Source organism: Zerene cesonia, chromosome 19, assembly GCF_012273895.1.
Source record: "Zerene cesonia ecotype Mississippi chromosome 19, Zerene_cesonia_1.1, whole genome shotgun sequence".
Lineage (NCBI taxonomy): Eukaryota > Metazoa > Arthropoda > Insecta > Lepidoptera > Pieridae > Zerene > Zerene cesonia.
This window is the reverse complement of record NC_052120.1, coordinates 5,034,376-5,057,996: the sequence shown is the minus strand read 5'-3', so window position 1 is coordinate 5,057,996 and position 23,621 is coordinate 5,034,376. Positions and strand designations below refer to the sequence as shown.

Here is a 23,621-nt window from a genome sequence, read left to right as displayed (position 1 = left end):
CGGATTCCAATAAATAGTGTAAATAATTAAGATTGCAAACCGCAGTGTGGTCAGGATGCTTAGCACCGTCACCTGTTGTGAGCAAATACAGATAAGAAGCTATCTGCATCGAGTTTACTGGTTTAGTAGACTGGTGATGTCTATAAATATGTTTATATGGATAATATGATATACTTCTAGAAATTACCAATATGACGTTTAAATAAAATGTAGAGCTAAGACCATTATAAATGTCTAATTTGCGTTCATGTCCCTCTTATTTACTTAAAAAATTGCAATATTGTAATATACCCGCAATGCAGTTCGTAATTCCAACACATATAGCGCAATGTATTCCTGATCTTACAAGTCGTATCTTCTAATTCGTGCTAATGCAAACTAGACACCATTAAGAAACACTAACAAAATGTAAATTTAATTTTATACCAGTGTATAGGATTTAACTAAAGCATAGGTACATCGTTAAGCTTGGATAAAATCAATTTTGTACTTTACTGTTCAATGTCATAATAAATATTGTTACATAGCTATTCATTCTCCACTTGATTATAAAGTTACTACTGCATCTTTAATTTAAGGGATATTATCTCTTATGCCCATAAATATTGAGATGAAACTTGAGTTGGCACGTTGATGGGTCTCCGTTACCTTTCTTAAATTTCGTAAACAGTATTTATTTTTGTGTGAGTCAAAAATTCCTATTAGAAGCGGCTGGTGGAATGGAACTGGTTTTTATATTTTATCTGCTCAATATTATGTTGATGGTAACGCCTCAAAAAAATGCCAACTGTTTTTACATTGTAAGAATGAAATAATAAATTTTGTAAGAGCAAATTATTTTGATCGAGTGAAAAAGTACTTGTGCGAATAAATTAAACATATAATATGACATAGCACGTAACGAAATCAAATGAAAATTTAAACTAGATCGAAAGCATTATCCTCGAATGAGTCTTGATAGCAATCAGTATTCAGAGCTCATGTGGCAGTGAGAACGAATTAAGAGCAACATGTTGTGATACGACAGAGAACAATAGAAGGGATACAACACAAAAACAAGCACGCAAGCACAAATACAGGCCGAAACTCGAAACATACCTGTGCTCGCCAGACGAGGGTTATTAATTAGTAAATGTAGGGTGACAATCAACTCATATAGCCGAAATATACTCGCTCTCAACTTACTTACGATTATTTTAGTCAGTGAACAACAACGTAATATCAACGGTTCGGAACATTGCAAAAACTGAAAAATAAACTGTATTAGGAGATATGAGCACGATGCACCGTTTAAGCCGTACTCGTTGTCGTTGTCCGGAAAATTGGCATTAATGATGGTTCTCCTAATTAACGAAAAAGTGTCGCCACGTTGACGAGGCACCAGAAAAGGATGCCCGAATATATTCGGACATTGGCCGTTGTGAAACTCAAAAAACCGTTTAAAAATCACTCGCCCCGCCCACAGTCCGCCTTCGACTCTTGCGCACTTATGATTTATCGTTACGACGACATACCTTCCCTCGCACTAACTACCCAGCTTCCGTCCTGCTAATTATGTACCTATATATCGCCCTAACAAAATCTTTATCGCATTCCCGATTCAATAATCACCAACGACAATTTGAATTAATTTGAAATAATTGGAGTTGTGGACTTATTTATAACGTAATTAGCAAGCGACATTATCTCTCTACAACGCGGAAATGCCATCAGGATTCTTGAATATACAGATCGCGGGATTTCGGTCCTTTTACATAATTGTGAGTAATTTTTTATAAGACCAGTTTAAACCGTTCGTTAAAATAATATAACCGTAACAAATCTTTTATCGTACATTTAAAGTATTTTAGCGGGTGTTGAGATTAAAAGGAAACAGCCAATGGCGACCCCGCCAATTAAAAAGAATGTAACTTTAAAGCACAGAGCATGTATTTAATCTTTCAGTGCCATGTTAAGAAAAGGTGAACACGTGTCTAGCAAAGTGGTTCGATAGTGCGTTAAACGCGTACAGTTTTAGTACTTCAACGGTCTTTTGTTTGTATTGTTTTTAAAATAACCTTTTAAACAATGTGAATGAATATTCCGCGATGTTACAACATATTTATCTGTCAACTCAATATTACAACTATTCATATAATTTGTTAGATATGTTGTATATGATGTTGTTTTTGTATTTCCTTCTCAATTATGATCATATTTGTTATTAATACGAAATGATGAATTCAGAAATAAGCGTTAAGGCACTTTTGAATTCGTCGCTAGAATACGTGCAAAGATAATGGTTCCCCGTAACATGGTGTACATTTGCTCCCTGATCACGCATCAAGGACGAGAATCGAACGTATTTAGAATAATTTTAAGATGGTCACTGGCAGTTCTCACGCTATTGGCATTCTAGTTATTGGTAATGTATGCATCCTGTCACCAACGAGCTGTAAATTGCACGTACCGTACCTGGATGGAGGCAAAAATATTATGGGATTTTTGATTAACAAAGAAACATCCTCGTATCATAACTGAGAGTATGTATCACATATAATAATTTTCTAGTGTGTTTTGTTTGATACTGTTATAGAACATACACATATATGCGTTGACTGAGATACGTTTATTTATAAACAAATGGCTTTCATGTATATAATATAACATTAAAAAGGTTGAGTGCACACAACATAGATAAATCCCCATTACGTTTTCCACATTTAGAGAAATTCTTGTAAAGTAATTATACAAATACTACAGTATGTTTTAAACACTACATAACGTTTTTAGTATGAGTATTATAATAAGAAGATAATCAAAATAAGATACAGAACTCGGAAGATTAATAGCTCACTTTCCATATTCATATTACGAGTATATATAAGAAAACATAAAGGCGTTTTGACTCCACGCTGTTCACCTACAAGAGTATGGGTGTAGTTAGTTAAACTAATAGAGAATTTACCCGTGACAAATTAGTCGCTTACCGACCGCTGCACCGAATACATTAGCTACAAGCTTTGGGTAAAAAACTTGTTCCTCTGTTTTGTTGTGACACAGAATAAAGATTAACGTTCAAATTACTTCCCAATGAACCGTGTAATCAATGACACAAATTAAAATGTAAGCGCAATTGAATCGTGGTGTTTATAAATAAGAACTTATTTTACTTTAATCATAGTTTTCCCACACTTTGAGATTATATTCTTTGCTGGATCTCCGAGAATATAAGGGACAAGTTGTTGTAGTTAACCTTATTAGCGTAGAGAAGCTGAAATTTATAACTTTATTATGCTGGTAGTTAAATAACAATCAGGTTTTAGCACCTTTAGACACATTAATTCATAGTAGATATAGATTCAAATATAAATAGCTACAATTATTTTACCTACTATAAACTTTTTTTAATGTAAATTGATTCGTATTGATCTATACGAATAACATAAAGCTGAAGAGTTTGTTTGATTTTGTTTGGATGCGCTAATCTCAGGTGCTATTGGACCGATTTAAAAAATCCTTTTATCGTTAGGTATGTAGCTGTCTTCTGTGTCGTATAGCATAGGAAACAGAACTATTCTGTTTATTATAATTAAAGACTATATAATGTACCACGTGCGAAGCTAAAGCTAGTCGCTAGTACACAAAATAACAATATGTCCTGTCAAGACAGTTTAATTAAATATGCTGATTAACTGGAAACCAATTGACAAAAAACGTTTTGGCATGTAAAGTTTCTATTTATTCATGGAAACTCGAACTATGCGAGATCCCTTACTATTCCCAATCATAATTAATTTAAGCACTGTAAACTATATACGATAAGAAACATAAAGTCTAATAAAACGTGCAGCGATTGCGTAATAAAGAAAGATATTATAATATTAGCCGGTTCGATTTTATACGTTTACGATATCATTTCGCGTTTAGTGCTAGTACATAAAGTAGTCGGTCGTTGTCTGTATAGATAGGAAATGGTATGAGAATCAATATAAATAAATTGCCCAATAGAATTGCCCGAGGTACACCGTAGACGTTTGGTTTGAGATCAGATACTATAACTCAACACGCAACATATCAATTAAAGGATGTATTAAACATGCTCGTCTCCATACACGGCCTGCTCTGATTTAAACGCGACTGCGATCATCGTTTATAAGACTAATGGACTTAAGATAATGGTTCATATTTCATTTCAATTCACAGCCAAAAGGTTATTGTGATTTGAGAAAAAATATTTTTGTTTGGATTATTTCTAAGAAATAAAATTAATGTGTGGATAGGTAAGATTTCTAACTATTTATCTCAATTCATCTTGAACACACGTTATACATAAGATGCAATACATACCTACTTGAACTACAACACATAAAATTAACTGAAAATTAAAGGTATAAATACATATTAACCAATTACCAAATTATACCATGTTATAAAAGATTATAAACTCACATTTAAACTGCTTAATCTGATTCAGCATAACTGGCTGGATAAATATTTAATATCCTAATATTAAATACCTATTTTGATATAATGCAACACGATACGGTGCGCAGGCGTCAAGGAACGGCTCTGACGGCGTTGAATATCTCCGTTTTGTCATAAATTGCAACCTTATTTACGATCAATATCTTGAAATGATTTACTGTCATCTTGTTATTAAATGTCTCAATGAGCGATACATAGAAATTGTACTCTGGTGATATCATAATTCTCACTGATTCACATGCCGCGAGACAATCACATTCAATATAATTATTTTCACACTAATTAATTTAACATTATGATGAAATTTTTCTTACTGCATTTTCTTTTTTATTTGAATTATGTACAATTTACTACTAGATACAAACACGGTAAGAGTACTATCATTATGGTATTTCTTTATATTGTATTACTAATAAGGTTCCTTTCTCCAGAGCAAAAATTTGTAAAAGATGGAAAGACTACATAGTCTTCATAAGATCTCTTCTAAAATGGTTCGCCACATAAAATCTTTCCTAAGCTTCCTACAACCAAATAAACGTAATTCACGCAATTATAAAGGCTTTCACGGATAAAAGGAGATAACAAATTTTCCAAAAGCGTTGTTGCCTATCGCAATCTTAATATTGCGAGATAGACTTATGAGAATGCGCAAAGGAACTACCGGGAATCGCGTGTGCTGATTAAGGATTTCTATATAAGACATGAAAGAAAAAAGAACCTATATCTTCCTACATAACTTAGCTATACATTCATACTTTTCATACAACATGCAAGCAACTGAAAATCTTCTCAAACTTATAGATTAACAGAATTTTAACATGATTTTTTAAATATCTACTTGTTTGAAAGTAAACAAAAAACGATGTAGATTAAAAAATTTACAACTTTAAAATAAATACAATAAATAAAACATTAATATCATGGGAATTTATAAAATATCTAGCCTTGAGCTAAGAGACCCATAACGCATAATATAAAAATTATAATAAACCGATAAGCTTTTCATAACAACTGTACAAATCAAACTATAACCTAAAACAAGAAATACTTATGAAACACGTTACTAATTTTTACGACTTTAACATTATACATTAAAAGTATATATTGTCATTGAAATTCAAAGCTGTGGATATTCAAATAAATTTTACTTTTAGTGATCATTAAGGCTAATTTATTGCCACCTTCATAAGACGTTCTAAAAAGCTTATTGGCCGTTATTACTAGTTCTCTCTATCAATTTTTAAACGAATTGATGGAAACTAGCTTTGTGGTAAATACAAAATATTTAGAAAAATTGAATGTAAAATATAAAAAATAATAATAATAATACAAATCTATCGTTATTTACAATTTTAATGAAGTAATTTTGGTTTCATATCAACATTAATAATTGTATAAACTGGCAGCTGCGCCTAAGTATCCTAGAAAGTATTTATTTCATTCAAAACTTATACTTAGACACTGAACTGAGACTCGTTTAACTAATTAATAATAATTATAATTTTACTAATAACGTAATTCTACTAATTCGTTATATCGAATGAAAGAAGATAAAAATGTAGCGACACACATTAACATCCCTATCGTGACTATTCCTATATCGCGTGGTCATTTAGATCATAAAACAATAGAACAGTTGCAGCAGAGAATGCAATGCGCAGTTATGCAAATAGTAGGGTCGCGACCGAAAGCATGAATATTGATACAGCATTGTCGAGATTACAGATTTCACCAACGATAGCCTGATCTCTTTACTTTCTATGAGCACGAATCGTAAGCGAATTATCCTAAAACGTATGGTGATTGCTTCAGGGTATCGATAAATGTAAAGTCATAACATTAAAATGTGCACGTAGGTGTTCTTCACAATCTGTGTAAATGGTCGCAAAAACGTAAAGCGTTGCGCAATAATTCAAGGATAATGTAGATAGTCTGAAGTACAGAAGACTGGTCACGCAGCCACAATGGTCGCTCCGGCTAAGAAATGGCTTCAAAAACGTATATAGCTTCGTCAAATGGTCATAAAATGAGACTCGTTTTATGGCGCACCTTTACAGCCGCGGGGTAAGGATGGAGCGTGAGCACTACAACTCCGTTGGCATTGGAAAAACTCTATCTGATTGTGTCATGCATAAATATGCCTGTTTAATGTTTAAGAAATAAAAGTTGGCGATGTCTTGACAAGCTCACATGTAAAAAAAAGTTAAACTAAATTTACATTTGATGTTTTTTATATTGAAATAAACCCCTATGAATGTTTCCCTAACTCGTATTTGTTTAAAAATGTATTAATGTAAAATTGCATGATCTTGTACCTATGCATTTTAAAGAAATTTAAGAGGGTTTAAAATTTTATCCCACAATTTTTAAGCCACTTTTAAAAAGAAAGAAACAGATTTTGTATCTTAGAAACAATAAATTAGGTTATATTCAATAGATGAAATGAAATAAAAGTACCTTGGACTTTGTATGAAAAATACATAAGAAAAAGAAACATATGACGTGGATGTACAAACATATAAATTAATATTATAAATATAGAGCTTAGAAAGAAAGGCAACATTGACATCGACAATTTGGGTTGTAAAAGAGTATTGTTTCTTCTTAATAATTTAAATGTATTTCCATACATAAATTGTTTTGATTTAGTGTCGACTAGTACTGGAGCTCATCATTATTTATAGTTTAAATGAAGTCGTGTCGTAAATGTCTATATTGATTTATTTACGGCCCTATACTTATTAAAGCTATCCTAATTCTTATGTTTCATGCATGGGGTATAGTGGTTTTCTTCATCTTGCTTTATTACCTCTCATTTATTATGTTATAAGTTTTCCCCATAAAAATGCCTATCAATTTTGTGACACTTGTTTAATTACGGCAAATAGCAAAACATAAACAAATGTAATTTTGTTCAATTAAATATACTTATTGTATCGAAATCTAACGAATATTTTAACAATATAAAATAGCATCTTCATAAAACATATCGCACTTAAAGACATTAAAGTTTATAAGAATTTATGTAATAAAATTTACTTTAGCTTCTCAGCAATGTTAATTGATAATTATCTGCGTTGTTATTCGCAGTTAATAAATTAACTGTGAGTTACGGAAGTTTAAAAGTTCGTGAAATACCTGTGAATGACATCATTACGAGCTACCTGCCGCAGGTAAGCATACGTACAATAGCTTGGAACGATTTAAAAAAAAATTCCAAGAAACGCGGTCCGTTACCTTTTCTATCCATTTTTGTGCCTATGTGTGAAGTCCAAAGTTGTAGATAGTCGAGGAACAAAGCATATCCGATATAAGCTCTCCTACTTTGTATTATCTATCTAATATAGTTGTCAAATAGCGATTTTTTCATACAACTTAAAGTAATCTGTGAAGTGTTTTTAAAAACCGATTTCGAATCGTTATGTCTGATAATTGTAGTAGAACAATGATAACCAGATGTCAAATCAAAAAAATAAAAAATATATTATCCACAAACGGAAAAGTTCATCCTTGCTTATTATAATTTTGTTTCAAATCAAATAAGCATTATAATTATGACATAATTGATTAGAGGTTTTAAGAGAAACCCTTCTAAATTTAAAACGCTTAAATTATGTCTGTATTCACTAGTTTTAAGTGTAAAAGCCAGAGGTATATACGGTAACAATTAAATATGTATAATCCAAAGCTATTAATAACAACTTGCTTGTAGAAAAGGTTGATATAACAGAGACAACATTAATCATTGCTCATAAATATGTATAGAAACCCTTTGATTACAATGTTGGGCCAAAATTTATCGTCGAAATTGATACCCGTAGAATTATAACCACTTAGACTCAAATCGGAATTGCCCCAAATCAAAGAAGAAGAAAAATAGGTCTGTAATTAATACGCAAATTATATTAAAAAAAAAAGTGCATTTAACCATCTTAGTTATATTTTTGACGTTTTTTCCTGTTTCAAGTGAAATGTGTAAAAAATACAGAAGTATTTTCTCCTGTTTTATCTAATCAACTTGTGACTGATCTATCAACGCACAGCCCAACTACTGGACCGATCGGGCTGAAATTTGGCATGCAGATAGATAGCCATTGTGATGTATCCATAAAAAGATTTTGATAAATTTGCCCCCCCCAGGGAATATAATAGAATATGAATATTTATGCCATAAAAATTTATTTGATCTCGCGGACGAAGTTTCGTGCAACACCTAGTTTATCCATAAAGAAGTTAAGGGAATGAGATGAAAAAAAAACCTGCAACTTAAGTATTCATATAAGTTCTTTTTTTTCGAAATTTTATCGATGTACATAAATGTCTGGAGTAATATGTATAATATTTCATCGTTGATTGTTAAATCATCAAGCTAGAGTTTAAGGGCAATAATAACATTTAATTGATCTAGCCATTGTGGTCTCTGTACGACCGTTCTCCTTTGCATTCTCAGCGCAGGCAGTGTTTATCAAATAATAATATTAATTATTGCATTGTACTTTGAATATGGTAACGGTACAGAGCTTTATGTGGGCGTAAGATTCTTAACATTTCACTAGCGTGATTTGCATTTTACAACTTTTATCGATGTAACTAAACGAGAATTTGCCGCTAAAGGCGTTAATTTGTATTGCCAATCTTTAAATTCGTTGTAAAAGATTTAAAGGTACTGATTGAGTAAGGTCTTTGTTTTGAAATAACTAGAATTATGATTCTAATGAGTACGGTAAGCTCTTAAAATCTTAAAACTCCCCGCAAGCGCTGAAAACTAATGATTTTCGATTTATTACTTAACGTATATAAATATTAAAAACTCTATTTATTTGCTGCCTCCCTTCGTGTGAAGTTCGTGCAAACCATTAACTAGAATTTATTGCCACTATTATTCATCTCTCAGAAGTCATAACGAAGTAAAACATACTCCACACTGCGCACTCTTGGGTCACTGCGTTATAAACGACAAATCCCGTTATAATAAACATTTATTGTCATTTTATTACAAAAATATCAAGCACAGTACCTGTTGATAAGTTATTTTTATTATAGAATTAATGAGGCAACATTACAAGTCTTAAAAACATGCTGCATGATAAACATTTAGTTTTCTTTTTGGCACGGCGCCCCCGGCGTTTATTTTCTATGCAAAGCTATTATAAAGCCGCAATCTCACGAACCTCTCAAACAGTAAACGCTTATATTATCTCATTTATTAAGATGCTAGTGCTCTGTAATTTAAATATATGTAATCCATATAGAGAAAATATCAATGTTTTCATCGACAAATCTATAAAACATTCAAGATTATAATATTTCAGACTGTATCTACAAATATTGCAGGATCGGATGGTTAGACGCTTCGTTCAGTGTACAATAACATGTAAATCATACATAACCGTAATGCCAGGGAGGTGTGCCATGAACGGAATTAAAATGCAATAATATCTCTGCAGTGCCGCAATTCTGGCCTGTCTCAGATCTGCGGAGATTATCGTAAAGTATTTATTTATCCAACCTTCCCTCGGGAGGTTAGATAGCATCATGGAATCAATTTTGCGGTGAAACGTCGTGGAGGCGTAAAGTTAGCGGCCCTTGAGATACAGGTGGTAGTAATGGCAGCTTAATGAGTTTTATAAATTTATTAAAAATATAATTTGAATATTTGCGAGTATAACTTTTATTTATACTAAATAAACATGATGAGAAATTAATCAAAGCTTACAAAAATGCAATAGCCACTATAACTATGCTGTAAGTAAATCCCGTCTTAAATATGTAAAACTTATTATAACTTAATATCTATATAGTCTATAAGTTTGTTATTAGTTAACACAAAAAGTGCTTTGTCATAACTATATTTTACTTAAGAGATTGTTAGAAAAATAGGCAATAATAAAATATCATATCCAAATGTGATATTTTATTCGTTATTTCGTTAAAAAAACAAAATACCGTAACTAAATGCTCCAACCAAATTTACATACTTATAATCACAGAGCGCCTCTGTTCTCTCACGCAAATCATTGATCTTTAATCACGAGCCCGGGAAACATTTATTTACGCCATTTATATGTATCAAGCTGATTTAGCATGGAAGATGCAAGTTTATATTGCAACTTCGGCGTCAGTTGGCTTGAACTAAATTATGTTATCTGTACGCCTTAAACAAATCCCAGACATAAGGCGGTTGGTAATAAAAATGACAGCTAAACGTACGTTCCAGCTAAACTCCCATCAGACCTTCACTAAAGATACACAATTCATAATAACCTTCGTACGAGTCTTAACTTATGAGTTGTGTGCATACCGTGGGCATAACTACTTCTACAGAAACGTCAATGTATGACGTAGAAAGCAGGAGAGCCTTTACAAACCGGTTCAACTTCACATGAATACACGCACTCGAGCCTCCAATCAAATAAGGTCCATGTCTGTCTGTGATACGCTTTCTCGCTCAGCTCTCAATAAAGTATATTCGGAGGCAAAGCAGATCACGCTTGAGTGGTCAGCAGGGAACGCAGTGATAAGAAATCGGGACAGTTACCTGTCAGGGATGACTATTTCATTTAACAAAACAACAATGCTAAATTGCTCTGACGGAACGTGGAATTATTTTAAAAGGTATTCTTTCATTAATCTTACTTTTCGATTTTTGTTATAAAAATAGTTTCGTTATTATTAGTTACCAATGATAAATCTTATAGCAAGTAAGCTTGTACTGCTTTTCACACCTATGGTTAATAACAAATTATGTATCTTCACAATTCAAAAGCGCTTCTAAAGAAGTCTAGTTGAATAAACAAATGTTGGACTTTGAGTTCGTGTTGCTTACTTTGATAAATAACATTTTTTAGAAGGTACTCTACTAGAATAGTCATATTATATAGTAATCATTCCAATGGTGCCATAAATAAATCACAATCTATATAAAAATAAGAAAAAAGTAATTGTAATTAGTAATATACTGATATAAATAAATAAAACATATTGATATAGATGACTGCAATAAAATTATTAATTGCAATTTAGCACATGCTTACAGATCAACGACTCGATTAGAAACGCGATTGACTCTCTCCTCAGCCAGACTAGATTTTCTATTTAAAGTGCGTGCAACCGAGAACTGATTCAACTGATTTACGGTCAATTTTAAATTAAGTTAACAATGCCATGGAGTTTTATTTTTGTTTTTATATAAATATGTATTAAATGTATGATATAATATGTACAGTCTAAAGAATAGTTTTTATATAATATGTACTATTACGATTAGATTATAGTATGCACATTAAGAAATCTAAAAAAAAAAAGTTTAAGAGTATTAGAAATTTATGCTTCTCCGCCATAAGTGAATATCGTACCTAAATGGAATTTTTTCAACGATAAAGCTTTTAGGGGACTCGCCACCTTATCAATTACGCCTCAGAATGCATTAGACGACGCAACAGGTTAAAACGAATGCTGATTTAACATTTAAAGTTTTCTTTGAAAGAGCACGTCCCTTTGGACTAATAAATTTGATGATAAAAACAAGACGCTGATAAATTAAAAGCGTCCGGCGGTAGATCAGCAATTTTTACAACTACAACCGTTCAATTTGCAATCGATATAAAAATATTTTTATAACCACACTGTACTATTAAATTTTATAGCTCACAGGCATAGCCTTATTTTGTAATTAGTTATTTCACCATGCCATTGCATTATCTAGATATTTTTATTATAAAATTACAGCCTCACATAAATAAGGATGCTCTTAGATTAATGAATGCTGAACAAAAGGTGCAGCAAGAGCACGAACGCGAGCTGCAGTCTACAAAGACATCCATTTAAAGATATGTGAGTATTGCATGCAAAGAGAACAAAACAGTTATTACCGGCGTTAACTGAGGATTAAACGTACTACACAGACACAAGACTATTAGTATTGGCGTGAAATAATGAAAGCTATTTCACAGTATAACGTAACTTGTACGTTCATTAAGGCGGGTGTCGATGCCCGCGCCTGTGGAAGCACGTTGCATAAATCAGACGAGGGAATGCTGCCTGGCGCCCTAATGCGCTTTCGATGTCAGTTGATAGCCACCCCCTCCCTCCAGTTGCCTCCAATCGTTCTTATTTCACACAATCACAATCATACTTGATGAATTTGATAGTCAAATGAATAAATGATAACCATCATTTTCATGTAAAGTAGTGGTAGGTAACTAAGCGTCAATGATTGTTATTTTTGTTTAAAATACATTAAATTTTATATTAGTTAAAGTCAAGGCAAATTCTTAAGCTAACATACTCATTTATAATAATACATAGCATCTCAATAAAGTTAACATGGAAAGGGAAAGAAGAAAAATACAGTTATATTAAATCTTTCTGAATAGAAATTTATTATTAAAATGATTTTCCCTATGCGCTTTAATTTACAGCGGGAAATTCTTTGAGAAATTTTAAAATATTTCTGTCTGATTTCCATTGCATTTCTTAATTCGAAAGCGATTCTAATTTATAATATGTAACGAATGATTCTTTGCGAAATTCGTGTCAAACAAAATTCCTTAAAAGCAATGCTAATCAGATTCAAGAAAATAAAATCAGCTATTGAAAGAATATAACGGATATTTGAAGTGACATTTTAGCACTCAACGGTCAACAGCCTTTGCTCAATTTAAATAAAATATTAAAATGGTTTCGACAAATATGCGAATCCCTGGATTCTCGTTTAATAAATACGTATTACCTTCAAGTTTTTGTGACGGTTATGATAAGCACGTGTTACATTTATTTTGATGCTTTGGTTGTTAAGATAATATTTACACTTATTAAAAAGAATTAAATTCTTTACGAATTATAATGCCAAATTAACTCTGTCTGTCGGTCTCTACTTCACACCTAAACCATTGTACCTATTTGGGTGAAATTTGGGACAATGATAGTTTGTCACTCATCCCACAGGAAGGTAAACTAATGGGAGTGAATCCCGGGACTGCCTATCTTTTTGTTCAAGTACGCGAGTGATACCACGGGTGAAAAGCTGATATGAATATAAATTGTATTGAAATAACTTAGCGAAATTTTCTTTCAACTTTTTTGTTTCCAATATTGGATGGTCGCTTACCATAGTAATAATTTAGTGTCTTAATATATAACTTTGTGTATTTACAAATGCTTAGTATTAGTAAAGAGATAAATGCAGCAAGAAGTGGATTATTCTTTTTTCCTCATTAATTCTAAACGCTTGTGTAAGCTCCTTGGCCGTTTTAAATTAAATACAAAAATTTATGTTGTGTTCTTTGGATTTGTATTAATTTATGATTAAACTTTTCATCACATATTTCATTCAGGTACATTATATTTTAGTCACAGTTGACTACGCTTATTTTAAATTTTATAGATTATCAAGACGTAAAAGTTGAAAGCTAATCAACTTTCCCTCAATATGTATAACTTGTTTGATAGATATATGTCTCTCTTATTAGAAAGGCCCCTAAATGGTGTGGCAGACAAAACAAAAATTTTCAATCGAATTACAAACCAAAACCCATGTTTCACATAATCTCCGAAAGGTTTCAGAACGAATGTTGAGATATCGTCGCGAGACGCAGCTTATCGTTAATTTAGAGTCTCCGATTAGACTCCACCAGCCGACATACACTAACGAGCTTTCGTTTTAAATTTATTTTATTTTAACAACAGTACAGGGCCGATGTTTTGTCTTCTGTCTAAGCCGATAACTGTGCAAAGTTAATTGGAATGTCCCTTTATTTTATATACGGCTACATAACTCATATCAGTTAAGTTCATTATATGTGACCTCAATCTGAATTAAAATTAATGTTAATTAATTATGTAACGTTAAAGTGTTTTAGACATAAAAATGTTTACCTTTGTGGTTGTAGATTGTAACGGTGAGCTTGATGACACTGCACATACTTCCACTTCATATTTTTCTACACCTGCTTCGCGATCAAGAGGCACTGCCGTTGATAATATCCCCAGAGAAGAGTCAATATCAAACAATCTGTCCACTTGCTTTCCATCACCAGTCACATTCACTATATAATACTCTAACCCTGATCTATAATTGTTCGTCATATTCAAAACAGCAGTCCCACTCGGTTCGTTTTCCGCCACCGAGACGGAGCCCGCGTTCAACCAGGTTATACCTTCTAGTTCAGTGCCACCCATAATAACGGTTAAATATGTTTCTGTGCTTTTTTGCTCACTTAGTACGGCTTCGTCAGTTGCTTTTATAACCAAATTCCATCTTGCTTCTGGTGTGGCAGGAGGATATCGTAGAGTTAAAGCACCATTACTTCGATGCAAATCAAACATATCATTTCCACCGTGTATCAGTTTATAAGTAACTAGTCCATTTGTACCTGAATCCAAATCACGTGCAAGGATATTCATAATGAATATTCCCCTGCCTATACTTCTTCCTAATCGCTCTGAGTTAACTACGGCAGCGTTCATGGATACAAACACAGGAGCATTGTCGTTTATATCTTCAACTATAACCGTTACCAGTTTCTCTGCAGAAAGACGTGTTGATGGTGGCTCCGCTCTATCATATGCCACAACCGTTATTCTAAATGTATCAATACTTTCTCTGTCTATTGGCAACAAAGTATGAATTACACCCGTAACATTATTAATAGCAAAGTGACGCCTGCCGTCGTATGGCTCCTGATGTATAATAGAATAGTAGACTTTCCCATTTAATCCAGAATCAGGGTCTTCAGCTGTGACTGTCACTATGGGAGTATGTGTAGGAATACCTTCTCTTATTTGCCGCACTATTGCTGTGTTGGTGAAAATAGGAGCATTATCATTGGCATCAATTACATTCACAGTAAAAGATATACTTGATGATAAGCTAGGACTTCCATTATCCGAAACTGTAATGTTTAGAACATATGCCGTCAAATCTTCATAATCCAAGTGCTTATGTAAAAATAATTCACCAGAATAACTATCGATAAAGAATGTCTCCTTTCTATTACCCGATGATATTGAATATTGCAACTCGTTATTTATTCCTAAGTCGGCATCATTTGCATGAAATTGGATGATTTTTTTGTTTATCGGTTCAGTTTCTAATACTGCTACTTTCAATTGTGTTTGGCTAAATATAGGTGCATTATCATTTTCATCCAAAACGTCAACAGTAATGGTAGTTGTTGCTGAAAGTCGGACAGACTGACCGGAGTCATGCGCCATGACAACAAGTCGATAACGATCAATACTTTCTCGATCTAGAGGTTTATTTATAAAAAGTTGGCCAGTCGCTTCATCGAGCATAAATTTTCTCATATCATCACCTGCAATGAGTTTGTAATAAATATCTCCGTTCAAGCCTTCATCAGCATCAGAAGAGTACACTCTCATTATAGAAGCACCAACACTTGCTCCCTCAGACACTTCTACAGAATATGGAGTACGGGTAAATATTGGCGCATTATCATTGACATCTGTTATATAAATAGTTACTCTAACAGAATCAGAGAGTTTAACTTTTCCATTATCACTTACTGTCACCGTTAAAGTAATATAATTTTGCCCTGTTGTTTGTGATAAACTCTCTCGGTCAAACGATCGCAATGTTTTAATAAATCCATTTCTTGAGTCTATTCTGAAGTCATTTTGAGATATAGGTAAACTGAATGTTAATTCTGCATTTCGACCTATATCCTCATCAGTTGCAGTTAATTTTCCAACAAATGTATCGGGCGGCTCATTTTCTTTTATTTTAAATATAAACGTTGTGTTTGTAAATTGAGGACTGTTGTCATTTTCATCTAAAACATGAATGACAACAGGTACTTGTGAAGAACGTGGCGGATTACCGTGGTCATACGCTACGATCGTTAATGAATAGTAATCCTTCTCTTCTCTATCGAGTAGACTTTTTACATACAGAAAACCATCCGGAAACACGCCAAATTTTCCGTCAGTATTACCTTCTATGATTGAATAGGATATTTGCCCGTTTGGACCTAAGTCAGCATCCGAAGCAGAAATTGCAAAAAATCTTGTATTAACCAACGTCGATTCCAAAAGAGACGTTTCATATGAAGTATGATCAAACACAGGAGTGTGGTCATTGACATCATCTAATATAACTGATATACTATATTTAGTAGCAAGAACCGGTTTTCCGTGATCAGTTGCAGTAACTTCTATTGGCAATATGGTACCAGGTTCATTGGTAAAAGCTTTATTTAAATAAATTACTCCGGTTGTCTCTGATATTCTGAAACTATTTTCGGAGTTGTAGCTTAAAGTGTAAGATATTGTTCTGTTAGATCCAGAATCACGGTCAATGGCACGAGCAAAATAGACCTCTTGGCCAACAGCCATATTTTCCGCAATATGTATTTCATCCTTGCCTTCAATAAAAACGGGATAATTATCATTAACATCTAATATAGATATGTTGACAATAGTAAACCCATACGAGAATCCGCTTCTTGCCATTATTTTAAGGTGGTATGTCATTTTCTCTTCACGGTCTATGTTTCCTTGAGTACTTATAACACCTGTCTTTTTATCTATTTGAAACACATGCTTTTGATCCCCTTCCGTTATGAAATAGGATATCTCATCACTTGTTATTGTGCTGCTAACTTTACCAACAAAACGTGTGGTTTGTTCTTTTAAGGTTCCATCATCTTCTACTATTCTATACTTATAACCGTTATAATTTTCAAAATCCAGGTTTTTAGTCTGAGATTTTTTTAAGACTTCAACTACTGCATCCTCCAATGCTCTTCTATTACCTTTATCTTTACAAGATACTATCAAAGAATAAAAAGCTTTAGGAGCTTTACGAAAATCTTTCAATAAAATTATGTTTCCTGTCCAAGGTTCAACATCAAAAAATCCGTCACCACCACTTTCCAAAGAATACATTATTTTGGCATTGTCGCCGTCATCGTCATCAAAAGCTTGTATTTGCAAAATAGTAGATCCCGGAGACATATCTTCGGCAATGCTTGTGATGTATCTTTGAGGATAGAAAATGGGGTCATTGTCATTCACATCAAGCACTCGTAAAAGAATAGTAGCTGTTGATGATTGCGGAGGATACCCTTGATCTTTAGCGAGAACCTGAATTTCGTAGCTTGGTGTTTTTTCCCTGTCTAATTCTATAATCGTACTTAGTTGACCTGTGACTGGATCAACTATGAATGTATTAGGATATTTTCTTTCAGTGCTAGGTGGTAAATAATAAGATACAGAGCCATTGGTTCCCTGGTCATAATCTGAAGCTGTTAAAATTAAAATTTCTTTTATTGGGCTGATATTTTCAGCTAAGGTTGCATTTATTTGCTGCTGAGGGAACGAAGGAGCTTCGTCATTTTCATCTAGGATAGTTACTTTCAATCTTGTATACGCCCATTTCGGATTTGGTCCACCATCCCTTGCAGATACATTCAATTCCACTGTCCCTTGTATTTCCCGGTCTAGTAGAGATTTTGTTGTAACTAAACCAGTTAAATGGTCTATCGAAAACCACTGCTGTTGATTACCATCGTAAAAATCGTAATAAATTTCTGCATTAACTCCAGTATCTTCATCGGTTGCTGTTATACCCGCTATATAAGTACCAGGAGGGGCAAGTTCACTTAAAACTGTAGAATATTCAGATTTTTCAAATACAGGTTCATGGTCATTGACGTCATTAACATGTATGACTAAGAATGCAGTTGCCGTCCGTGGCGGTATGCCTTTATCAGTCGCTACCATAGTAAGGTTATATTTGCTTATTTCTTCTCTATCTAAAATTCCATTAACATGAACGATATACACGCTACTAGAATTTTCTAATCGAAAATGGTTTAATTCGTTGCCAGACTTTATACTAACAGTCGTTATACCATTAAGACCTGCATCTAAATCAGTTACGGTTATAGCAGCAACAAGAGATCCATTTTTAGCATTTTCATCAACAGTAGCAAAGTTGGCTGTTGACGGAACATAAGTAAATGTTATGACTGGATCGTGATCATTTGCATCAATTAGATTTACAGTCACATAAGAACGAGCGTCTTGACGGGGAACCCCGTGGTCTTTCGCAATAACTGTTAAAACACATGTCATATTACAAGTAGTATTACTGCAGTACTGAGGACAGCTCAATTTTTTTAAGGTTGTTATCACGCCAGACTCTGGATCTACAGCGAATTGCTTCTCAGTGTCAGTCACTTCATAAGTTATTTTACTATTGTCACCAAGGTCACTATCCGTAGCAGTAACCTTGAGCACAGTGGTCCCTGGTGGTACACTTTCATTTAACGAAACTGAAAAATCGCTTTGGTCAAATATTGGTGGGTTATCATTCACGTCTAAGATTGTTACGTTTACTTGTAAATAGCCATACTTAGGCGGACTGCCTCCATCTCGTGCTGATATATTTAATACATAGAAATCATTAGTTTCTCTATCAAGTTTTCCCGTTGTTTCTAAATGCAAATATGATGTATGACCACTTGGATTTACTGTTACATTCAGCCGAAATTTTCCTTCTGTGTCTCCATCAACTATTCTGTAGTCATTAGCAATTCCATTTTCATCTAAATCCTTATCAGTTGCGGCATCTAAAAGCAACTTAGTTCCGGGTGACGCACTTTCAGAAAATGCAACCGCTATACTAGGTTCCGGAAATTCAGGATAATTGTCATTGACATCCGTAATCCGTATACGCACTTCTATAGGATATGTAGGCTGGCTCGATAATACAACAAACGCATAGCGATCTACACTTTCTCTATCAAGAACAAAATTAGTTTTTATTTCACCTGATATAGGGTCTAGAAGAAATTCTTTCGGTGATTCATTAAAACGATATGTAAATCCAGGCTTGATAGGTATTCTACCAACAATTGTCCCTATAGGTTGAGCCTCAGGCACCCGCAGATCCACACCGGTATCGACAGCACGGGACTGCATCTGTTCGGCGGCGGCGCCAGCGCCCGCGCCGGTAAGCAGCGCCAGCGCGACCAGCACCACGTGCCACCGCCCCATTACGGTCATGATACCGACAAAAACATTGCAGGGTCGATTCCCTTTTAGCAAAACTCTGGAGCAATCTGCGTCTCGTTCCCACAAAGTTGCGTCCTCACTCGTCTCAGGTATGCAACATGGCCGCTACGACCTGCGCGAGCAAGAATATCTCACGAAGAGCGCGACTCGACGTTGCGCCTACGCCGTCGCATTCATTCGTAAACACACGTGACACACACAATACACTAGTTCATTAACCAAGAAAACATTCCATAAAGTATATAAACACACGTCATGTACGTCACATATATAGAAATATCTATGTTAATCACAATTCCAAAACACTTTCGAGTCAAGTTTTTCACAGAATCCAACGCACGTAGTACGAACGCGACATGCAGGTAGGCTACGTAAGAGCCGACACGATACTGGCGGGTGGAGGCTTTCACGCCGCCCCGCGACCCACCTCGCTCCGCGTCGACCCCTCCCCGCAGCTTTAAAGCTCCGGGCTGTAGAGGATGATGATGTAGAGATAATGGCCGCCTAAGAATTCTACTATTTATTGTTCGATACTAGACACTCGCCATTCTTGAAAAATCTTGCAGGCGCAAGTATATTCGAGTTTTTATGTAATATTTATGAAAATAGTCTTAGAAATCACATAATACACACACAATAGTATATTAACATGATATTAATTTATATAATTATGTAAAAAACAAAATATTGTAATTTAAATTCATGTTATTTATACGGTTTTTCTATTTATCCCGTTGAATTCTTTTATATAGACGGACGTTGTTGCATCTTCAATTTTGATATACATACATACAACAACACATTACCACATTACCTAAAAAGGTGTATTCATATTAAAATATAGAACTCATTACAATTTACGCAAGTAATATGGTTTATTAACAAAAAAATTTCATTTTCTTTTTGAAATAAAGATATGCTATATTGAAACGTAAATTTTGATTGTGTTATTTATTATAGAAGATGAAACTTGCTAATTGTTGCTTATAGTGATCTCTAGTATTCTTCTTCGCTTCTGATCAATTCGAATATTAGTATTTACTTGTATTTGATTTTACGTGAGATTATACATTTAGAAATTAAACAAGGAGACAGTCTCCCCGTGACCACGCTCGCTGTCAAGTGTTCGAAACGTCGAGATAATATAATTAATAAATCGCGTTTAAAATCTGATAAAGTCTTTAATTTCTATAAGTCGAATATTTATTGTGAACTAGCTGACCCGGCAAACAATTATGTCATAAACGGCAATGGAGCTGGTGTGTCGCCTGATGGTCAGCGCTACCACCGCCCATGGATATTTGGAGAGGTGTAAGGTCGATTCGCAAGGTTCGGTCGCAGACCTTACGCCTCTTCAAATGGATTGCCGACTGCAAATTGGAAAGGGATTAGGAAAGGATTGAAGAGAGGAATGAATGAAAGGACTGGGAAGGGTAAGGAAGAGAATATGGGCCTCCGGCTCCCACACACCGAACACAACAGTATGTTATTTCACGCCGGTTTTCTGTGGGGGTATGGTACTTCCCCGCTGCGAGCTGGCCCAATTCGTGCCGAGCGTGCTCGACTACCACATACTAAATATGCACGTTTTGTTTAATATTTTTCACACATATCTTCTTATTTTCAAAATTACAAGAGAAACGAAACTTCAACTTATTCACAACTAGCTTTTCGCCCGCGGCTTCGCCCGCGTAGAATTCGCTTATATCGCGCGACATGGTAAGGAGTATTTTCTTCGTATTAAAAAGTATGGTTTTGCTCTTTCCCACGTTCATCTCCATCTTCATACCAAGTTTCATCAAAATCGGTTTGACAATAACGAACTTTCATACAAACTTTCATCCCCTCTTTCAACCCTTTCTACCCTTTTTTCGCGATAAAAAGTATCCTATGTCCTTTCCCAAGTTCAGTTCTATCTTCATATCAAATTTTGTCAAAATCGGTTCAGTGGTTTTGGCGTGAAAGCGTAACAGACAGACAGACAGACAGAGTTACTTTCGCATTTATAATATTAGTAGGGATACTTTTTGAATGCTTATGAAATATTTTTTTTAAATTATTATTATATTGCGTACTTGAATTTAAGTGCAATAATGATAATAAAAAACGTTTTTTTTTTTTTTAACCCAATTAAATATGTATGAGGCTAATCGTGAGACACAAGATTCCTTTTTATTAAGAATCTTGTTTATGTAGATGTAAAAGCATATTGAATGAACTAATCATTCAATATGCTATAGTTAAAATAGGAAATCAATTCAAGCAAAACACACTTTCGAAACTTTTTGTTACATTTTATTTAGGTTCTGTCATAATATGTGGTTATCAATCATTAAACATTATTATATCTGCTCTTTGGTCATGGTAACGCAATTTTTTTTTTCAGTATTCAGCGTTCTAAAAAATAACAAAAGCTGTGCTATAAAATTACAAGGTTCAAAATTAAACGAGCCCTCCTTTAGCATTACCGCGTTATACTAAGTATTAAATGATCTTTTTAAATTTACGCCATCTCGTGGCTATTTCAAAAAGATATAAAGATACATCTGCAGAAATGCTGGTTGCTTGAAGTCAACTTTTATAGACCTCCAAGTACTGAGCTTTTAATACATAGATGGCGCTATATAATATAATACTCGTATACAATTTCAAAACCAATTAGTGATATCATAAAATTTCATTAGTGCTAATTTTATAGTATGCTTATCAAGTTTAAACAAAATTTTGTTACACAGCAGTTGTAGCATTACCTACAATTGTTGTGTAATGAAGTGGAAAGCTCTATGCAATTTAATAATTTAGCATTGGAAAACCTTCAATGTATTATCACAAATAACATAATACCACAGATAATATAATACTATATTAGTTTTGTTATCTACGATACTTTTATCTTCTTATTGGTAATAAACAACTAAACAACTAGAGAGCGAGCTTGGAATATGCTTATGGTAATATTATTTTGATAAGACTATCATATTATATGTATTTTGATAACTTGATATTATTTTGACTTGTTTCTTTTATATATATATATAAGCCAATTGTCTAATATTATGAATTATCAAAGAACTGAATTAGTTTGTAAAGGTGACTTAAAATTTAAATTTAGATACATTGGGCTAATTGTCGAAGGATAATACCGAAGTTTCCTACACATTTTCATAATAAGATAAGATGACGACTCAATAATCAATAAATTCTCTGCTTTGGAAACAACAATTTTGACGAAATTACCCAAATTCACACATACCAACAGGCTTAGAACCAATTGGAATGACAAAGAGATGATTCAAAAAAATATAATTTCCTTTAAATAATAAGTTTAAATTAAAACAAAATTGTTATCTCTAAATTTTGCCCTTCAATAGGTAAAGATAATACCTCCAAATCTTTTGTTGTAAATATAAAACAAACTGTCTATCGGTAGTGCCTCTTAAAACCTTCCGACGTCATAGTACAAGTCTGTATCGGTCTTTTGGAAGGTTAAAAATAGACTAGTATTAAATACTTACTACATCTATTGGTAACACTTGTTGCTGGAAAGCGTTGACGTCACGCCCCTACCCTCCGCCAGTTTGCCTGGGGGGAACCGCGCCCCCCGGTGGGTCGCACTGACGTAAGGACTCACATTCATGAATGGGAAGAGTCCTAAACTTAGTCGAGCTGTTTTTTACACTCGTACAATGAATACTTCATCTATTGCGCAATTAAGATATCTCACAATATATGCTGACGCAAGCGACATTAATGTATTTTTCTTTTTCTAATTTAAAATGCCTTCTGGAATATAACATAAGCATTTCTCTGAAGTCTTATTATATCGTTCTTGATATCTCATTATTAAATGGACTTCGCCCACGTTACAAAATCCCGTGTTACAAAGGCTTTGAGTGGGTTTATTTTATAATTACAATAATACATTTAAATTAAAGGTTAGTGGTGACTACCGTTAAAAAAATTAATTAACCAGCAAATAAAAAGTATCACGTATTTTTACTAATGTTTCATAATCAGTTTATATTGAAATCATTTGACGTTTATATAGAACCAAAACTAAGGATTTAATATTTTCTTCCAATCGTACTACAATGCCTAATCAGATTATAAGTTAA

The 23,621-nt window shown here is 33.7% G+C and overlaps 1 protein-coding gene across 1 annotated transcript in view; it reads right to left on the bottom strand.

The window, feature by feature from the left end:
* LOC119834705 (cadherin-related tumor suppressor) overlaps positions 1-19,891 on the bottom strand; it is an 84,081-nt gene extending 64,190 nt beyond the window's left edge. Inside the window, exon 1 of the mRNA XM_038359164.1 lies at positions 14,344-19,891. Coding sequence (XP_038215092.1) covers positions 14,344-19,497 — 5,154 coding nt within the window. The 5' untranslated portion in view covers positions 19,498-19,891. The remainder of the gene's footprint in view (positions 1-14,343) is intronic.
* Between the last annotated feature and the right edge of the window lie 3,730 nt (positions 19,892-23,621).